At 38.3% G+C, this 19662-nt stretch overlaps 1 protein-coding gene and 1 pseudogene across 3 annotated transcripts in view; one reads left to right on the top strand and one right to left on the bottom strand.

Moving 5' to 3' along the window:
• Positions 1–19662, bottom strand: part of TXNDC16 (thioredoxin domain containing 16) — a 115805-nt gene that overhangs the window by 50015 nt on the left and 46128 nt on the right. For all 3 annotated transcript variants that reach the window (XM_033851147.2, XM_073800462.1, XM_073800461.1), the window contains 3 exons: positions 8341–8507; positions 7896–7956; positions 3457–3580 (listed from right to left, as the gene is read on the bottom strand). In XM_033851147.2, the coding sequence (XP_033707038.1) occupies positions 3457–3580; positions 7896–7956; positions 8341–8507 (352 nt within the window). The remainder of the gene's footprint in view (positions 1–3456; positions 3581–7895; positions 7957–8340; positions 8508–19662) is intronic.
• Positions 5838–7006, top strand: LOC101334749 (adiponectin receptor protein 1 pseudogene; annotated as a pseudogene).

Below are 19662 nucleotides of genomic sequence, written 5' to 3'. Positions count from 1 at the left end.
CACATGCAAAACTCTGAGAAATAAGAGCTAAGCATATTCTAGGTACTGAGGGAAGGCAAATTTGACTAAAACAAGATGGCCTGAAGAAATAACATCAGAAAACTCTAGGCTAGACAGTAGCTGGATTATAAGAGGCCATATAAGCCAAGAATTTTGAATTTTATTCTAAGTGTATTGAGTTAAGGGTGGATTCTGAATATGTAAAAAACTTTCACTAACCACAATATATAGAAATATTGAATCATTATGGTGTTCAACTAACATGTTACATGTCAATTAAATCTTAAAAAAAAAAAACTTTTCATTAAGATAGACAGATAGACCCATCCACCCACCCATTCATCCATCCATCAAAGTATGTGGTAAAAAAATAAAAAACACATTATGAATTCACAAATATCCTACTGGAATTTATATAGATTGTATGATAACACTGGAGGGACATCTAACTTGATAAGAGAGACAAGCTTCCTAGAAGAGTTGACACAAGATGAACATTAAAAGAAAAATAAAACTTAGGCAGGCAGTAGAGGCATATGGAGTAAAAGGGACAGCATGTACAAAGCAACAGTGGCATGAAAAATCATGATGAAGTTGAAATCTGAACACTGACTCTCTGATATTAAGAATTATTGTTAACTTTGTAGATGTAGTAATAGCATTAATTATGTTAATTTTAAAAGGAGAATCCTTACATTTCTGAAATACACAGGGAAATATTTATGGATGAATTTGTATGTTTGGAATTTGCTGCAAAATAATAAAGGGAGGGCAGTGATTGGAATAGGATTAGCCATAAACTGATGGTGGCTGGGCGAGGCCAGGTAATGGGTACCTGGAGATTTGTTCTATTATGCTATCTGCTTTATGGTAAGTTTATAATTCTCTGTAACAAGATATTAAAAAGAAAGGAAGGGAGGAAGTGAGAAAGGCAATGCATTCAGAAAACTAAATTATTATTTTCCATATGATTGCTAATACTATAAAATAAAATACTAGGTCTGGATTTCAGTACCCTACTGGCAATTTTTAGCTGTGTAACTCTAGTCAATTATATAACTCTGTGTCTCAATATTCAAACCTGTGAAACATAAGAGTTCGACTATTAATTTTAAGGTACTTTTAAATACCACATTCTATGGCACTAAAAGTTATGCCCTCAATACCAAAATTAATAAAGGCCAATTTTCTCATTTACTGTATTTTTTTCTTATTATTCATGTATTTTCATTTTCCTGCCAGTCCATTCTTATTTCCCAATCCATCCTTTCTTCTCTTATCTTGTCCAAACACCTCCTTCTTGCTTCCCCATTCTCTTAATAAGCCACCCTCATTTATAAATTTATAAATTTATAATTTATAAATTTATTTATTCCTCAGCTCAAACTTTCACCAATTCATATATATATATATATATATATATATACACACTCACTCTCTTTAGCCACACGTTTGTTTTTCTTTTTCATACTCTCCTTTTGGAGACTTCAGTCCATTTAATTCTGATTCATCTTGTGCCCATTTCCTTTGAAGGGCATTTTTCTTTATATTCTGCTCTTACATCGTAACAAACTCTTTCCAAACCCTCATCCATGTCTCATATAAATGGGAATGAAATGAAAATGAGAAGGAAACTGTGTATATGGGCACGACATCAAACTGTATTATGGGTCAGTATGGATTACAAACATAGGAAGTTAAGACCAAAAAAAAAAAACCCCAAAAAACAAAACAAAGCAAAAAATTCCACTACAAAGCAAAAAAAGAAAGCTGTTTAAGAAACATGAGAACTGGGCTGAGGAGAGAAGATAGGGGAGAGTTAGAAAAAAAGAGAAGGCAGCACCAGAGGGCAAACTAAAGCCAGAGAATCAGGAAGTAAAACAGGGGACATGGCAACAATGAAATTTTGAAACAGGCAACTACCACTGAGGACAGGAATCTTATTAAATTGACAGATAATTCCTCTGACTCTGAAGAATATATGAACCATGATAGGAATAAAGCAGGGAGCAAGAGAGCAGAACACAGATCTGCCTATACAATGACGATGCTACGGAGAAGAACTCTGGCTTAAATCACGAGCAATTCTAACCTCTGTATATCAGAAAAAAACTAGAACAGTGCTCAAACCAAGAAGCTGGTCACCAGTAACAGTTAAAGCTCAGAGCCCTTATTAAATGTATAATATAGATGTTGATCCTAATAATAAAGGGACCTCATGAAAACAATATGTAAATTACTTCCATCTTGGGACTCATGATAATAGGACTATATAAAAAGTATTTACGGGACTTCCCTGGTGGCGCAGTGTTTAAGAATCCACCTGCCAGTGCAGGGGACACGGGTTCGAGCCCTGGTCCGGGAAGATCCCACGTGCCGCAGAGCAACTAAGCCCGTGTGCCACAACTACTGAGCCTGCGAGCCACAACTACTGAGCCTGCACACCTAGAACCCATGGTCCACAACAAAAGAAGCCACCACAATGAGAAACCCGCGCACTGCAACGAAGAGCAGCTCCCGCTCGCTGCAACTAGAGAAAGCCCACGCACAGCAACAAAGACCCAACACAGCCAAAAATAAATTAATTAATTATTTAAAAAGTGTTTACTAAATGGGACTCATGATAATAGTACTATATAAAAATTCAAGTATTTGCTAAATGGGATACAAGAATGCACAAGACATAATCCCTGCCTTAGAAATTTTATAGACCAATAGAGAGAAAAGTAAATAAGCAATTTCAGAATAGGACTGATGTTATAAAAGAAGTACTAGGAATGATAATGATCGTAAGTAAGATTTCAAGTCAGAATGCTCCACATGCCATTTGTGTGACATTGGGCAGATCACTTAACTGAGCTAAAACACAGATTTTTTCCTCTACAAAACGAAGGTGACCTCAGCTAACTCAGAGGACAGCTATCAAAGTAAATAATGAGTGGGAAATAGCCTTGAAAACTATAGAATACTTCAAAAATGTAAGCAATAAAAAGAAAAACAGAAATAACATATTAAAAAGAATTATTAAAATGTTATCAAAATTTACTCCCTATACTGCTAACAATTGGATTCATTTACAACTACAAATACAACTATATTTATCAGAATTTCATATCCTAATAGGAATAATAAAAATAAAATATCATACTGTGGCTCCTGGGTCCTTTTTAAACATGGAGTAGACCAGTAGGGCTGAAAGAACTGATGTGGAGGATAAAGACACACTTGTGGAAAGCTAGAAGCCTGACATGTAATAATGAAGGGTATCGCACTAAACAAAATAGAGCATCCTTATATCTTTACACCTCATCAAGTTGCTAAAATGAAATTCAAAATTAATTTCTTCAGGCCTCTTCACATTCTTGAATGTGACAGTTAATTCACTGAAATTTCACTGACCTTAAGGATGTTGGGCATAAATGGGAGGGGAGCATGATCATCAAAAAAACATATTACCCATATCTGGACCTTCAATGTCATTGTCTTCATCTTCGTGCATTTCCTCAATGTGCATACTACTTTCCACACGGGATACGATTAAATCAATATTATTTAACACCAAAAATTCCACTGGCACTCCCTAGAAATACATTAATTTTAAAAGATATGACTAAAATATAACAAAGCATTTTAATACAAAAATGTTTTACTTGTTTGATACTAAAATGAAATGAAACTAAACCTCTGAACCTCAATTTTAATATTTTTTTTAAAAAAGGTAAATTAACTCCATGATCACTATTAAAAGCATCCAAAGTATACGTTATAGAAAGATAGTGTGTGCTACTGAAAAAGAGGGCAAAAAAGAACTGCAAGTCTCGCTTGCTTCTTGTCACAATCACATTACACTGACATCTGAAGCATTTTACATATAACAGTAACTCCTACCTCAATACAACTGAGGTATAAAAATATATACAATTTTATTGCAAACAGAGACAAAATTATTTTGTATTCTACAGAAATATTCAGAATAATACTTCATCTAAAAAAATTCCACTAAAAAGTTTAATTGCCTGTTTAGCCATAAACATAAAAATACTATCTGCCCCTAGGTATTTTAAGAATACCAAATTCTATTCCATTGAAATTATTCCATTAAAATTTCTTTCACTAAGCCTCAACCAAAACATTTTTAAAACATGAAATTTTAGGCCACTGGATTATTTTAGTAAATTATCCCTGCTGCAACCTCATGATAAAACTTGAAGGGATGAGGAGTTGCTTCTTATGGATGAGCAAAGAAAGTGGTTTCTTGAGATGGAATCCACTGCTGGTGAAGATGCTGTGAAGACTGTTGAAACGACAACAAAGGATTGAGAATATTACAAAAACTAAGTTGATAAAGCAGCAGCAGGGTCTGAGAGGATTGATTCCAATTGTGAAAGACGTTCTACTCTGGGTAAAATTCTACCAACAGCATTGCTCTGTAGCATACTACAGAGAAATCTTTCAGGAAAGGAAGAGTCGATCAACGGGGCAAACTTCACTGTCGTCTGATCTTAAGAAACCGCCGCAGCCACTGCCCTGGTCGGTCAGCAGCCACGTCAACATCAAGGCGGGACTCTCCACAAGCAAAAAGATTACAACTCACTGAAGGCTCAGATGATGGTTAGCATTTTTTTAGCAATAAGGAATTTTTAAATTAAGGCATATACATTGTTTTTTTAGACATAATGCTATGGCACACTTACTAGACTACAGTATAGTATATATATAACTTTTATATGCACTGGGACAACAGCATGAACTTTAATTCTTCTACAAAACCTATTTCCCGATGACAAATTAAGTAATTTCTTACTTAGGGGTCTTTACCTAATAGTAAAAAAAATAGCTTCAGAAAGTATTCTTTCCATTACCTGGTCAAAAAGCAAAGCATACTAGCCCCACAGTGTACACATTTGAACAATACTACAGTTCTCAAAGTATTTTCCTATTGGGTCTCATAAAACTTCTTGTAAGTTAGAAGGGGAGGTTTTACGACTATTTCACAAATGAAAAATCTGAGCTTGAAGAAGTTAATTCAGTTATCTGGACCCAGAACTAGCAGGAACAGAATCCAAGTCTTCTGACTCTTTAGCCCAGTATTCCTATCATAGACTTATGCAAGGGAATTTAAGTTTAAACTGTCTGGCAGTTCATAAACATATCAATAATTTTTTAGCATATGTATGTAATATTTACAAGATGTTCAGAATTAAAGAGTTCTTAATTAAGAACAATTTAAGGAAAAAGGGACATTGACAGAAATTTACAGAGGAAATACAAATGACCTAACTAGTCAAAGTTATCAAAGACATGCAAATTAATACTGAAACTTTTTTTGTGTATAGAAATGATTTTTTTTTTTAAGATTACTGTTCAGTACTGGCAAAGATGTATGAGAAACAAGAAATTCCAAACCCTGCTGGTAAAAGTATAACCCTTCTGGAGGGAAATTTGACAATGCATTTTAAAAGTCTTAAAAATTCCCATTTCCTTTAATAAAACTTACTTCCAGAAATTTAGCAAAAGGAAAGAATCAGAGATGTCCAAAACAGTGTACAAAGGCAGGCATCACAGCACAATAGCAAGTAATGAAATATAACTGTACATGAAAAGCAGGATATATAGCATGATCCTAAATTTCTTTACAATATATATATAGGCAGAAGATTCACACCGCTTGGCCACAGGCCGCCTCCAGTGCCGCGGGATGTAGCGCGGGGTCCGCGGCCCCGAGCAGAGCCCACCGCCCGCCTGTCTTCCATCACAGGGAACTCTTTGCTCCCTGGGCCCTAGAGACCCCACCCTTTCCCCAAGCTGAAGCCACAGGGCATTGAGGTACCAGCCAGATGTCTTCTCACAAAGGACCTGTGGTGGCCCAGGGCAGTGGGGCTCCTGCCGGGAACAGGGAGGCTGACACAGCAGAGCTGGCTGAGCTGGGCCCCCTGCTAGAGGAGCTAGGCAAGCAGGGCATCGCCAGCCCAAGCAAAGCTGAAGAAGAGCAGGCATGCCCAGTGCCTCAGGAAGAGGAGGAGGAGGGGTGGGTGCTGACACTTCCCCTGCAAGCCCACCATGCCACGGAGAAGATGGAGGAGTTTGTGCATAAGGTCTGGGAGGGGCACTGGAGGGTCATCCGCACAACGTGCTCCCCAACTGGCTGAAGGACAATGACTACCTGCTGCACGGCCACAGGCCGCCCATGCCCTCCTTCCGGGCCTGCTTCAAGAGCATCTTCCGCATCCACATGGAGACGGGCAACTTCTGGACCCACCTGCTTGGTTTTGTGACGTTTCACTTTCTGGGAATCCTGACCATGCTGAGACCAAACACGTACTTCATGACCCCTCTTCAGGAGAAGGTGGTGCTCGGGATGTTCTTCCTGGGCGCGGGGCTCTGCCTCAGCTTCTTCTGGCTCTTTCACACTGTCTATTATCACTCAGAGAAGGTCTCTCAGACCTTTTCCCAACTGGATTATTCAGGGATTGCCCTGCTGATTACGGGGGAGCTTTGTCCCCTGGCTCTGTTACTCCTTCTGCTCCCCACAGCCACGGCTCATCTACCTCTCCAGCGTGGGCACCTCTGCCATCATTGTGCTGCAGTGGCACCGGTTTGCCACTCCTAAGCACCAGCAGACAAGAGCAGGGGTGTTCCTGGGGCTTGGCTTGAGCGGCATCGTGCCCACCATGCACTTTACAATCGTGGAGGGCTTCGTCAAGGCCACCACGGTGGGCCAGATGGGCTGGTTCTTCCTCATGGCTGTGATGTACATCACCAGAGCTGGCCTTTATGCCGCACGGATTCCCGAGCACTTCTTCCCTGGAAAATCCGACATGTGGTTCTAGTCTCATCAGATCTTCCACGTCCTGGTGGTAGCAGCCACCTTCGTCCACTGCTACGGGGTCTCCAACTTTCAGGAGTTCCGATATGGCCTGGAAGGGGGCTGTACTGACAACTCCCTCCTCTGAGCCGCCCTGCAAGGGCGCAGGAGGAACTTTCCAAGTGCTTTTAAAATAACTTCTTTGCTAAAGTGAGAGCAAGGGTCTGAGTTGTCTGTTTCTAGAAGAAACCTCTTAGAGAATTCAGTACCAACCAATCTTCAGCCCACTTCACACTCCTGGGCAATAAACTCTCCTTTCCCTCGCTGAGAGCAGTGGGGATGGGCAGACGTGGCCGCCTCACCACTGAGCCGCGCCCTCCTCAGTAAGGCAACTACTGTCCCCTCACAGAGATGGGGCTTTGAAACTCATGTTGAGATTTTACGCCCCCTCCAGCCATTCTGGGGAAAAATGATGGACTGGGACTCTTCAGAAGTTCTGTTTCCAGAAGAAACTGTCCCTCCCTCACCCACGTTTTGACTTTGTAACCTGGCTTATAACAGGCCATCCGTTTTTGTAGCACACTTTTGAAAAACAATGATAACCTCATCCATCTTTTGAGGGCCTGGACCTGCTCACACAGCAGGAAGAACAAAGCCACCAACTTTTACACAGCCCGGCTAATCATGGAAGTGTGTCCAGGCTTCAGATAACTTGAGTTTTAATTTTTTTCTTGGCAGAGTAATGTAAAATTAAAGTGGGGAAAGATATTTAATATTTAATACTAAGCTTTAAAAAGAAACCTGCTATCATTGCTATGTATCTTGATGCAAAGACTATGATGATAATAAAAGAGTACAGGAGACACTTGGCATTCAAAAAAAATTAATAAAGAATACATATATATTTAAATAAACACACACACACACGGAGAGACAGAGTAACAGATGAAAAAAACACACCAAAATGTTAACAGCAATTATCTTTGAATAGCGGCAATTCACAGAATTTTCCTATAATAAGTGTATGTTACTTTAGGACCGCATGTATTAAATAAGCAGACACTGTAGACCAATATATAAAATGACTAACCTCTTCTGCTCTTTTGAAGACCACATTAGCATTCTGAGGAAAGTCCACTTCCAAAGAGTCCCTTTTTCAAAATGGAAATAAATGTTTTATGTCGTTAATCTCAAGAATAATAGTCATCCAGGATGTCAATCTAAAATAGAGCTGTAAGTTCTTATACTAAAAAATGTTTATGAAGAAAGATTACAATTTAGTGAGTCTGAGAAATTTTACACATAAACACAGATCAGATTTTCTACCCTCTGTCTTAATCTACAGCTTCATTTAGCAAAGTTTAAAGGTCTAAATATTAATCAAGCTGATAATTACTTTAGCTCAGCAACTGGTTTTAACTATATTAGAGTCCGTTAGAGATCTGATTTTATTTATAAGTGAACAGACTGCCATATAAGAAAAATATTAGTGTTCTGCTAAATACAGTATAGTGACTACTTTATATTTAAAATACCTTAACAGGAGCAGAACTCCTGCTTTTCCCAGAAGACGCCAAGCAACCCATTCTGCAGTTGTTCTATCAGCTTCATATGTAGCTTGTTGACTAACAATAAAAACCAGTGGTAATCCTAGTTGAAGATGAACAGTTGAAACTTGTTGAGGATCTTCAGCAACTTCAGTCTTCATTTAGAAAAAGAACAAAACGTCTTTACTATGTGATAATAATGTTCCAACATTTGGATTTAAACCCTGCTAATTCTTATCAATAAAGACGAGTGAAAAAACAAGTCTGTGAAATAAATCCATTAACATTAACAGAAATGGTCTCATGATTTTCTAAGTTTAATGCTCCCAGTGTACCTGTATAGTTTAAGCATTATGAAACTAACAAATTTTACAAGGAGTTAAACAGAAATTTACAACCATAAAGGATAAGGATATTATAAAGAAACAAACAAGAAAACCAATAAAAAAACTGTGGTGCTGATAAATAAAGAGATAGATATTTGAAACAAAACAGAACAGATAACTAAGGAACAAATATTTACACATAAGAATTTAACATATAATGACATATTACAGAACAATGAGGAACATCTGAGTTGACATCAGCTTGAATATACACATCTAATTTCACCCCCTCCAGAAATCCCAGCACAACTACAGCAGTAGGATTTTTCAAAAGAGATAAACATACATATGTGAAGAAAGGAAAAGAGAAAAGGCAGCAAAATTTTGGAAGCTGGAGAACAAAACCCTAAAGCCATGAGAGAGGAAAAGCTAAGAGACAATTCCACTTTAACTGCAGAATCCTAAAATTGCTCAGGAACTGTCACTGCCTGGTGTCTCTGGAACTGGGAGAGAAATATTGGAAGGGGAATGGCAGAAAGGCTCCAAAATAAGGAGGAACAGGTAAAACTTTTGAGGAAGCATTAGATCCCTAGATTCCCCTCCCCAACTCCATGAACTTAGGTCCCTCCCTCACACCAGAAGAAATCTGGCCGGACTGCAGGAATAGCTGAGAGTGGGAATACCATACCCAAAGCAGGGGGATTGAGTACCCAAATGCTGAGACTCCTTTTAGCCCTTTCCCACTCAGTTTCCAGTATGCTAGCAGCCAGACTTCTGTACACCAGCAGAAAACTGGAAGTTCCTTTTCTGGGGACCTTGAGTAACCACAAGAAAAAGTCTAAAGCTACTGACATTGAGGTTCACCAGAAAGCAGCCCAGATCCAATCACCCTATGGAGCTCAGAGCTAACAAGTGCGATCTACAGCCTCAGAATTTCCAATCAGCTTTTTTAGTTTCAGATTCTAAATCATGAACAAGGAGTAACAAGCATCTAAGGAAAGCCTCTAACATGAAAGACAGAGACCAGAACAAACAAAAACAAGTAACGTGGAGGAAACAGACTATTCAGAAGAAGGTTCAGAAAACCACCACTGATAAGCTCAAAAGGATGGGAAGATAGACTATCCATAAAGAAATGAAAAATACAGTTGAATAAATCTGCCAGAAAGTATAGCAAAAGACAGATGGATAATAGAAAAGATAAAATTGAGGGACTAGTTCAAGGGGTCCAACATTCCAATAGGAGTCCCAGAAAGAGAGAAGGGAGAAAACAGAAGGGAAGAAATCATCACTGAAATACACACAAGTTTCCCACAACTGAAGAACCATGAGCTGCCAGATTGAAAGAGCCCACTGAGTAACCAGCAGAGTGGATAATAGCAGATACACGGGAAGATGCATTCTTGTAAAATTTCTAATTATTGAGGGTTTTTTTAATCATAAAAGTTTTCACAGAGAAATCTATATTTACCTATGGTAAGCAGAATTCTAAGATGGTCCCCAAGATTCCTGGTGTACATTTTGTATAATCCTAATTCCTTGAGTGTGGGTGATACTTATAGCAGAGTCATTCCCTGGATTAGGTCACACCATGTAAGACTGTCATAGCACAAAGGAGTGAGATTTGTCTGCTGGCTTTGAGGGAGAAAACTGCAATTTTCTGAGGGGGCCACGTGGTCAGGATCTGAGAACAGCCTGTAGGAGGTAAGAGCAACACCGGCCAACAGCCAGCGAGAAGGTGGGAACCTCAGTGCTACAACAACACATAGCTCAATTATGCCAAAACCTGAATGGGTATAACAGCCTGAAGGAGTAGAAAAGCCTGGTTTTTTGTGTATTTGGAGAACTATAAGAAATTTAGTATTAAAAAAGTAAAAAGGGGGAACAGACAGTAAGACTGGAGATCTGGCAAGGGGTCAAATCATTAAAAACTGTATATATCCTCCTAAGAAGGTAGGGCTTTATTCTGTAAATAATTGGAAGCCAGTTAGGAACTGCAAAAATTATTGTAACAAGATCATATATGTGTATTTAAAATATATCACTATGTTCAAAAAAAAAAGAAAAAAGGGACTTCCCTGGTGGTCCAGTGGTTAAGACTCTGGGGAACTAAGATCCCACATGCCATGTGGCCAAAAAAAACCAAAGAACGGAAACAAAAAAACATATACTAAAAACCAATGAATCCTACAATTTAAATGGGTGAATTGATATGTGAACTATAGCTCAATAAAGATATTTTATAAATAAATAAATAAAATAAAACATATCACTCTGCAAGCAACAGAGAGCATAAACTTATAGAGAGTGAAGTACAGGAATACAACATAGACCAGATCAGTTGTTATTGCTAAAATAGTACACGAGAGAGAGGGAGAACCTGGATTAAAGCGCTGGCTGTTAGGATGAAGAATTCAAAAGATATTTAAGATCTAAAATTAGATGCAGAGAGATGTAGGAGCTGAGAATGGTTTTCCAGGTTTCTGCCATGAATGACTGGACAATAAATTAACCAAGATAATGGAGCGAGAACAGATGGTAAAGGATAACACGTTAATGCCGGACATGTAGAGCTTAGGAGAAAGACATCTAGTTAGTAGTTAAATATATGGGACAGGAACTCTGAAGAAACATCGGACCTGAAAATTCAAATCTGAGAATCAGTGTAGTTAATGCCGTAGAAACAGATGAGGGTGTGTTCCAAGCATCTATCACTGTGTATGTAGCAAAGCACGCCAACACCTGATGGCTTAAAGTAACAAGAATCATTTATTTTGTCCATATGTCTGCAAGCTCATCTCTGGTTCACATTGCATTAGTGGGGCATTTCGACTGGAGGGTGAAGGTTCCACTTTAAAGATGGCTCATTCACTGGCTAGCAAGCTGTTGCTGACTATTATGAGCTCAGCCAGAACCGTGGGCTGCGGACCTCAATTCCTCTTCACATGACTTCTCCTCAAGCTTAATTTCACAGAAAAGTAGCTGGGTTTTAAGAATGAGCAATCAAAGAGAGCAAGGCAGAAGCACATGGCATTCTATGACACATAGCCTCAGAAGCCACATATCATCATTTCAGCCTCATTCTACTGGTCAAGGCAGTCACAAAGGTGCAATCATGTTCAATGAGAGAAGACAAAGACCCTACTGCTGGACAGGCACATTGATTATGTCACATGATAAGGAGAGTTTATGAGATGGGAGAGTTGTTATTGCCATCTTTGGAAAATTTAATCAAAGTCTGATAGGATGAGGCTTTGGGGGGCTTGGAGAGAGAAGTGAGTATATTTTGCAAGTGGGACAGATATGAATTGTTGTAGTCAATGGTCTACTCTCTGGCTACAGTTTCCACCCCTATCCCATGCGAATAACGCTTCTCTCCAAGATTTCCAAGCCTCATCCCATCAGACTTTGAGACCAATGCAAACTCGAAGATCTCATCATCTACATTCAGGTCTAGTGTGGTCTCTTGGATATAGCTCCTTGAGAACTGTTCCTCTCAATTTGAAGAAATGAATGAATTATTTTTCCCCATTCTCAATAGACAATGATGGAACAGGCAAAAGATAACCACTATACACATTACTGTTTGAAAGGGGAGAAAGCAGAAGCATAAAATGGTCATTAGTGTGTAGGGATTCTGAAGCCCATTCAGGCATATGGGCCAGTTCCTTGATTAGGGCTCAGTCCTACTCCCTAAGGGTTTGTTCTCTGAGGCTCTGGGTTACATATTTGGGCTCTTGACCTGCCCTGCAACTCATCCTTTCTTGCTTACAAAAAAAGGGAGCCTGTGTTTGCAGCTGAGCAGATTTCTCAGTCATTTCCTGTCCATAGAATATGGGGAGTCTAAAGACTTCTTTTCATTTTGTGCTGTTTCTGTCCCTTTCCATACAAGCTGGTATACTTCTTCTAAAACCCCATGGTTCCTTAATTATAAAGTTATAATCCATTCCATTAGACAAAAGACAAAATTACAAATGTCCTTGATAGATAGAAAAAGTAATAGAGTAGTACCAAGAAGATTGCTAATAGTACCATAAAAATTACTAATAATTTTACATATCTATAAAAATATGTATATTTTTAAAATTATAAATTAGTATAAAATATACAAAGTGACAGAAGCACTCTTGCACCAGGGGTGAGATTACAACTTAGAAATTTTCAAAAAACAATATAAGAAAATGAAGGACTATAAGAGACTGCTATGAATGATTATACACCAACAAATTAGATAAACTAGAAGAAACTGATAAACTCCTAGACATACACACCTACCAAGACTAAATCAAGGACTTCCCTGGTGGTGCAGTGGTTAAGACTCCATGCTCCCACTGCAGGGGGCACAGGTTTGACCCCTGGTTGGGGAACTAAGATCCCATATGCCACAGAGCATGGCCAAAAAAAAGACTGAATAAAGAAGAAATAGAAACTCTGAACATATAACTAGTAAGGAGAGACTGAATCAGCAATCAAAAATCTCCTAACATAGTAAAGTGCAGGCAGAGATGACTTCACTGTAGAATTCTATCACACATTTCAAAAGAATTAATGCCAATCCTTCTCAAACTCTTCCAAAAAAATAAAGAGGAGGGAACACTTCCAAACTTATTGTATGAGGCCAACATTTTTCTCATACCAAAACCAGACAAAGATACTATAAGAAAAGAAAACTACAGACCAATATGCCTGATGAAAACTCATGCAAATATCCTCAATAAAATACTAATAAAATGAATTCAACAAAACTTTAAAAGGATTAAACACCATGACCAAGAGGGACTGATTCCTGGGATGCAGGGATGGTTCAACATATGAAAATCAGCATTGGCTCAAGATGGTGGAGTAGAAGGATGTGCTCTCACTCCCTCTTGCAAGAACACCAGAATCACAACTAACTGCTGAACAATCATTGACAGGAAGACACTGGAACTCACCAAAAAGGATACCCCACACCCAAAGACAAAGGAGAAGCCACAATGAGATGGCTGGAGGGGCGCAAACACAATAAGATCAAATCCCATAACTGCTGCGTGGATGACTCACAAACACTTATACCACAGAACACTTATACCACAGAAGGCCACCCACTGGAGTGAAGGTTCTGAGCCCCACGTCAGGCTTCCCAATCTGGGGGTTCAGCAATGAAAGGAGGAATTCCTAGAGAATCAGACTTTGAAGGCTAACGGGATTTGATTGCAGGACTTTGACAGGACTGGGGGAAACAGAGACTCTACTCTTGGTGGGCACACACAAACTAGTGTGTGCATCAGGACCCAGGGAAAGGAGCAGTGACCCCACAGGAGACTGAATAAGATCTACCTGCTAGTGTTGGAGGGTCTCTTGCAGAGGTGGGGGTGGCTGTGTCTCACCATGAGGACAAGGACACTGGCAGCAGAAGTTCTGGGAATTACTCCTTGGTGTGAGAACTCCCAGAGTCCGCCATTAGCCCCCGCAAAGAGCTCGGGGAGGCTCCAGAGTTGGGTCGCCTCAGGCCAAACAACCAACAAGGAGGGAACCCAGCCCCACCCATCAGCAGACAAGCGGATTAAGTTTTACTAAGCTCTGCCCACCAAAGCAACAGCCAGCTCTACTCACCACCAGTCCCTCCCATCAGGAAACTTGCACAAGCCTCTTAGATAGCCTCATCCACCAGAGGGCAGACAGCAGAAGCAAGAAGAACTACAATCCTGCAGCCTGTGGAACAAAAACCACATTCACAGAAAGATAGACAAGATGAAAAGGCAGAGGGCTATGTACCAGACGAAGGAACAAGATAAAACCCCAGGAAAACAACTAAATGAAGTGGATATAGTCAACCTTCCAGAAAAAGAATTCAGAATGATAGTGAAGATGATCCAGGACCTCAGAAAAAGAGGGAGACAAAGATCGAGAAGATGCAAGAAATGTTTAAAAAAGACCTAGAAGAATTAAAGAGCAAACAAACAGAGATGAACAACACAATAACTGAAATGAAAAATACACTAGAAGCAATCAATAGCAGAATAAATGAGGCAGAAGAAAGGATAAGTGACCTGGAAGACAAAATGGTGGAATTCACTGCTGCCGAACAGAATAAAAAGAAAGAATGAAAAGAAATGAAGACAGCCTAAGAGACTTCTGGGAAAACATTAAGTGCAACAACATTCACATTACAGAGGTCCCAGAAGGGGAAGAGAGAGAGAAAGGACCCGAGAAAATATTTGAAGGGATTATATTCAAAAACTTCCCTAACATGGGAAAGGAAATAATCACCCAAGTCCAGGAAGTGCAGAGAGTCCCATACCGGATAAACCCAAGGAGAAACACAACACGACACATAGGAATCAAATTGGCAAAAATTAAAGACAAAGAAAAATTATAGAAAGCAACAAGGGAAAAATGACAAATACAATACAAGGGAACTCCCATAAGGTTAACAACTGATTTCTCAGCAGAAACCCTACAAGCCAGAAGGGAGTGGAACGATATACTTAAAGTGATGAAAGGGAAGAACCTAGAGCCAAGATTACTCTACCTGGCAAGGATCTCATTCAGATTCGATGGAGAAATCAAAAGCTTTACAGACAAGCAAAAGCTAAGAGAATTCAGCACCACCAAACCAGCTCTACAACAAATGCTAAAGGAACTCCTCTAAGTGGGAAACACAAGAGAAGAAAAGGACCTACAAAAACAAACCCAAAACAATTAAGGAAATGGTCATAGGAACATACATATCAATAATTACTTTAAACGTGAAGGGATTAAATGCTCCAACCGAAAGACACAGGATTGCTGAATGGACACAAAAACAAGACCCATATTTATGCTGTCTACAACAGACCCACCTCAGACCTAGGGACAAACTCAGACTGAAAGTGAGGTGATGGAAAAAGATATTCCATGCAAATGGTAATCAAAAGAAAGCTGGAGTAGCAATACTCATATCAGATAAAATAGACTTTAAAATAAAGAATGTTACAAGAGACAAAGAAGAACACTACATAATGATCAAGGGATCAATCCAAGAAGAAGATATAACAATTGTAAATATATATGCACCCAACATAGGAGCACCTCAATGCATAAGGCAACTGCTAACAGCTATAAAAGAGGAAATCGACAGTAACACAATAATAGTGGGGGACTTTAACACCTGACTTACACCAATGGACAGATCATGCAAACAGAAAATTAATAAGGAAACACAAGCTTTAAATGACACAATAGACCAGATAGATTTAATTGATATATATAGGAAATTCCATCCAAAAACAGCAGATTACACTTTATTCTCGAGTGTGCATGGAACATTCACCAGGACAGATCACATCTTGGGTCACAAATCAAGCCTCAGTAAATTTAAGAAAATTGAAATCATATCAAGCATCTTTTCTGACCACAACACTATGAGATTAGAAATCAATTACAGGGAAGAAAACGTAAAAAACACAAACACATGGAGGCTAAACAATACGTTACTAAATATTCAACAGATCACTGAAGAAATCAAAGAGGAAATCAAAAAATACCTACAGAAAAATGATAATGAAAACACGACAATCCAAAACCTATGGGATGCAGCAAAAGCAGTTCTAAGGGAAGTTTATAGCTATACAAACCTACCTCAAGAAACAAGAAAAATCTCACATAAACAATCTATCCTTATACCTAAAGGAGCTAGAGGAAGAAGAACAAACAAAACCCAAAGTTAGCAGAAGGAAGGAAATCGTAAAAATCAGAGCAGAAATAAATGAAATAGAAACAAAGAAAACAATAGCAAAGATCAATAAAACTAAAAGCTGGTTCTTTGAGAAGATAAACAACATTGATAAACCATTAGCCAGACTCATCAAGAAAAAGAGGGAGAGGACTCAAATCAATAAAATTGGAAATGAAAAAAGAGAAGTTACAACAGACACTGCAGAAATACAAAGCATCCTAAGAGACTACTACAAGCAACTATATGCCAACAAAATGGACAACCTGGAAGAAATGGACTAATTCTTAGAAAGGTATAACCTTCCAAGATTGAACAAGGAAGAAATAGAAAATATGAACAGACCAATCACAAGCACTGAATTTGAAACTGTGATTAAAAATCTTCCAACAAACAAAAGCCCAGGACCAGATGGTTTCACAGGTGAATTCTATCAAACATTTAGAGAAGAGCTAACACCCATCCTTCTCAAACTCTTCCAAAAAACTGCAGAGGAAGGAACACTCCCAAACTCATTCTACGAGGCCACCATCACCCTGATATGAAAACCAAAGATACTACCAAAAATGAAAATTACAGACCAATATCACTGATGACTATAGATGCAAAAATCCTCAATGAAATACTAGCAAACAGAATCCAACAACACATTAAAAGGATCATACACCATGATCAAGTGGGATTTACCCCAGGGATGCAAACATTCTTCAATATATGCAAACCAATCAATGTGATACACCATATTAACAAATTGAAGAATAAAAACCATATGATCATCTCAATAGATGCAGAAAAAGCCTTTGACAAAATTCAACACCCATTTATCATAAAAATTCTCCAGAAAGTGGGCATAGAGGGAACCGACCTCAACATAATGAAGGCCATATATGACAAACCCACAGCAAACATAATTCTCAATGGTTAAAAACTGAAAGCATTTCCTCTAAGATCAGGAACAAGACAAGGATGTCCACTCTTGCCACTATTATTCAACATAGTTTTGGAAGTCCTAGCCACAGCAATCAGAGAAGAAAAAGAAATAAAAGGAATATAAATTGTAAAAGAAGAAGTAAAACTGTCAGCGTTTGCAGATGACATGATACTATACATAGAGAATTGTATACATAGAGATTCCTAAAGATGCCACCAGAAAACTACTAGAGCTAATCAATGAATTTGGTAGAGTTGCAGGATACAAAATTAATGCACAGAAATCTCTGGCATTCCTATACACTAATGAAAAATCTGAAAGAGAAATTAAGGAAACACTCCCATTTACTATTGCAACAAAAAGAATAAAATACCTAGGAATAAACCTATCTAGGGAGACAAAAGACCTGTATGTAGAAAACTATAAGACACTGTTGAAAGAAATTAAAGATGATACCAACAGATGGAGAGATATACCATATTCTTGGATTGGAAGAATCAGTATTGTGAAAATGACTATACTACCCAAAGCAATCTACAGATTCAATGCAATCCCTATCAAATTACCAATGGCCTTTTTTTTTTTTTTACAGAACTAGAACAAACAATCTTAAAATTTGTATGGAGACACAAAAGACCCCGAATAGCCAAAGCAGTTTTGAGGGAAAAAAATGGAGCTGGAGGAATCAGACTCCCTGACTTCAGACTATACTACAAAGCTACAGTATTAAACGTAATATGGAAGTGACACAAAAACAGAAATCTAGATCAATGGAACAGGATAGAAAGCCCAAAGATAAACCCATGCTCCTACGGTCAACTAATCTATGACAAAGGAGGCAAGGATATACAATGGAGAAAAGACAGCCTCTTCAATAAGTGGTGCTGGGAAAACTGGACAGCTACATGAAAAAGAATGAAATTAGAACACTCCATAACACCATACACAAAAATAAACTCAAAATAGATTAGAGATGTAAATGTAAGACTGGACACTATAAAACTTTTAGAGGAAAACATAGGAGGAACATTCTTTGACATAAATCACAGCAAGATCTTCTTTGATCCACCTCCTAGAGTAATGGAAATAAAAACAAAAATAAACAAATGGGACCTAATGAAATTTAAAAGCTTTTGCAAAGCAAAGGAAACTACAAACAAGATGAAAAGACAACCCTCAAAACGGGAAAAAATATTTGCAAGCGAATCAGTGGACAAAGGATTAATCTCCAAAATATATAAACAGCTCATGCAGCTCAATGTTAAAAAAAAAAAAAAAACCAATCCAAAAATGGGCAGAAGACCTAAATAGATGTTTCTCCAAAGAGGACATACAGATGGCCAAGAAGCACATGAAAAGCTACTCAACGTCACTAATTATTAGAGAAATGCAAATCAAAACTACAATGAGGTATCACCTCACACCAGTTAGAATGCGCATCATCAGAATATCTACAGACGACAAATGCTGGGGGGGGTGTGGTGAAAAGGGAACCCTCTTGCACTGTTGGTGGGAATGTAAATTGATACAGACACTATGGAGAACAGTATGGAGGTTCCTTTAAAAACTACAAATAGAATTACCATATGACCCAGCAATCCCACTACTGGGCATATACCCAGAGAAAACCATAATTCAAAAAGACACATGCACCCCAATGTTCATTGCAGCATTATTTACAATAGCCAGGTCATGAAAGCAACCTAAATGTCCACTGATAGACAAATGGATAAAGAAGATGTGGTACATATATAGAATGGAATATTACTCAGCCATAAAAAGGAATGAAATTGGGTCATTTGTAGAGACGTGGATGGACCTACAGACTGTCGTACAGAGTGAAGTAAGTCAGAAAGAGAAAAACAAATATCGTATGTTAACACATATATGTGGAACCTAGAAAAATGGTACAGATGCACTGGTTTGCAAGGCAGAAATACAGACACGGATGTAGAGAACAAACTTATGGACACCAACAGGGGAAAACGGCGGGGGGCGGGGTTGGTGGTGGTAGTGGTGTGATGAATTGAGAGATTGGGATTGACATGTATACACCGATGTGTATAAAATGGATGACTAATAAGTACATGCTGTATAAAAAAATAAATTAAAGAAAATTCAAAAAAAAAAGAAACCTCTTAAAGAAATTGAAAATAGAGGAAAAAACTAAATTTTAGTTTTGACTGCTATTCAAATGTAAACATTTTCCATCAATAGCTAATTTTCTATGTGGGTGTATGTAGCATCTTTGCCCTATTTTGATATTATATTTTTACCACAGTAAAATAATTATGTACACATGTAATAAAACATGAAAATCAATAAATGTAACACACCTCATTAACAATAACAATGGT

The sequence above is a fragment of the Tursiops truncatus genome, chromosome 2 (genome assembly GCF_011762595.2).
Source record: "Tursiops truncatus isolate mTurTru1 chromosome 2, mTurTru1.mat.Y, whole genome shotgun sequence".
In the NCBI taxonomy this organism is placed as follows: Eukaryota; Metazoa; Chordata; class Mammalia; order Artiodactyla; family Delphinidae; genus Tursiops; species Tursiops truncatus.
Note: the sequence above shows the minus strand (reverse complement) of the source record. Positions and strands in the feature narration are given on the sequence as shown.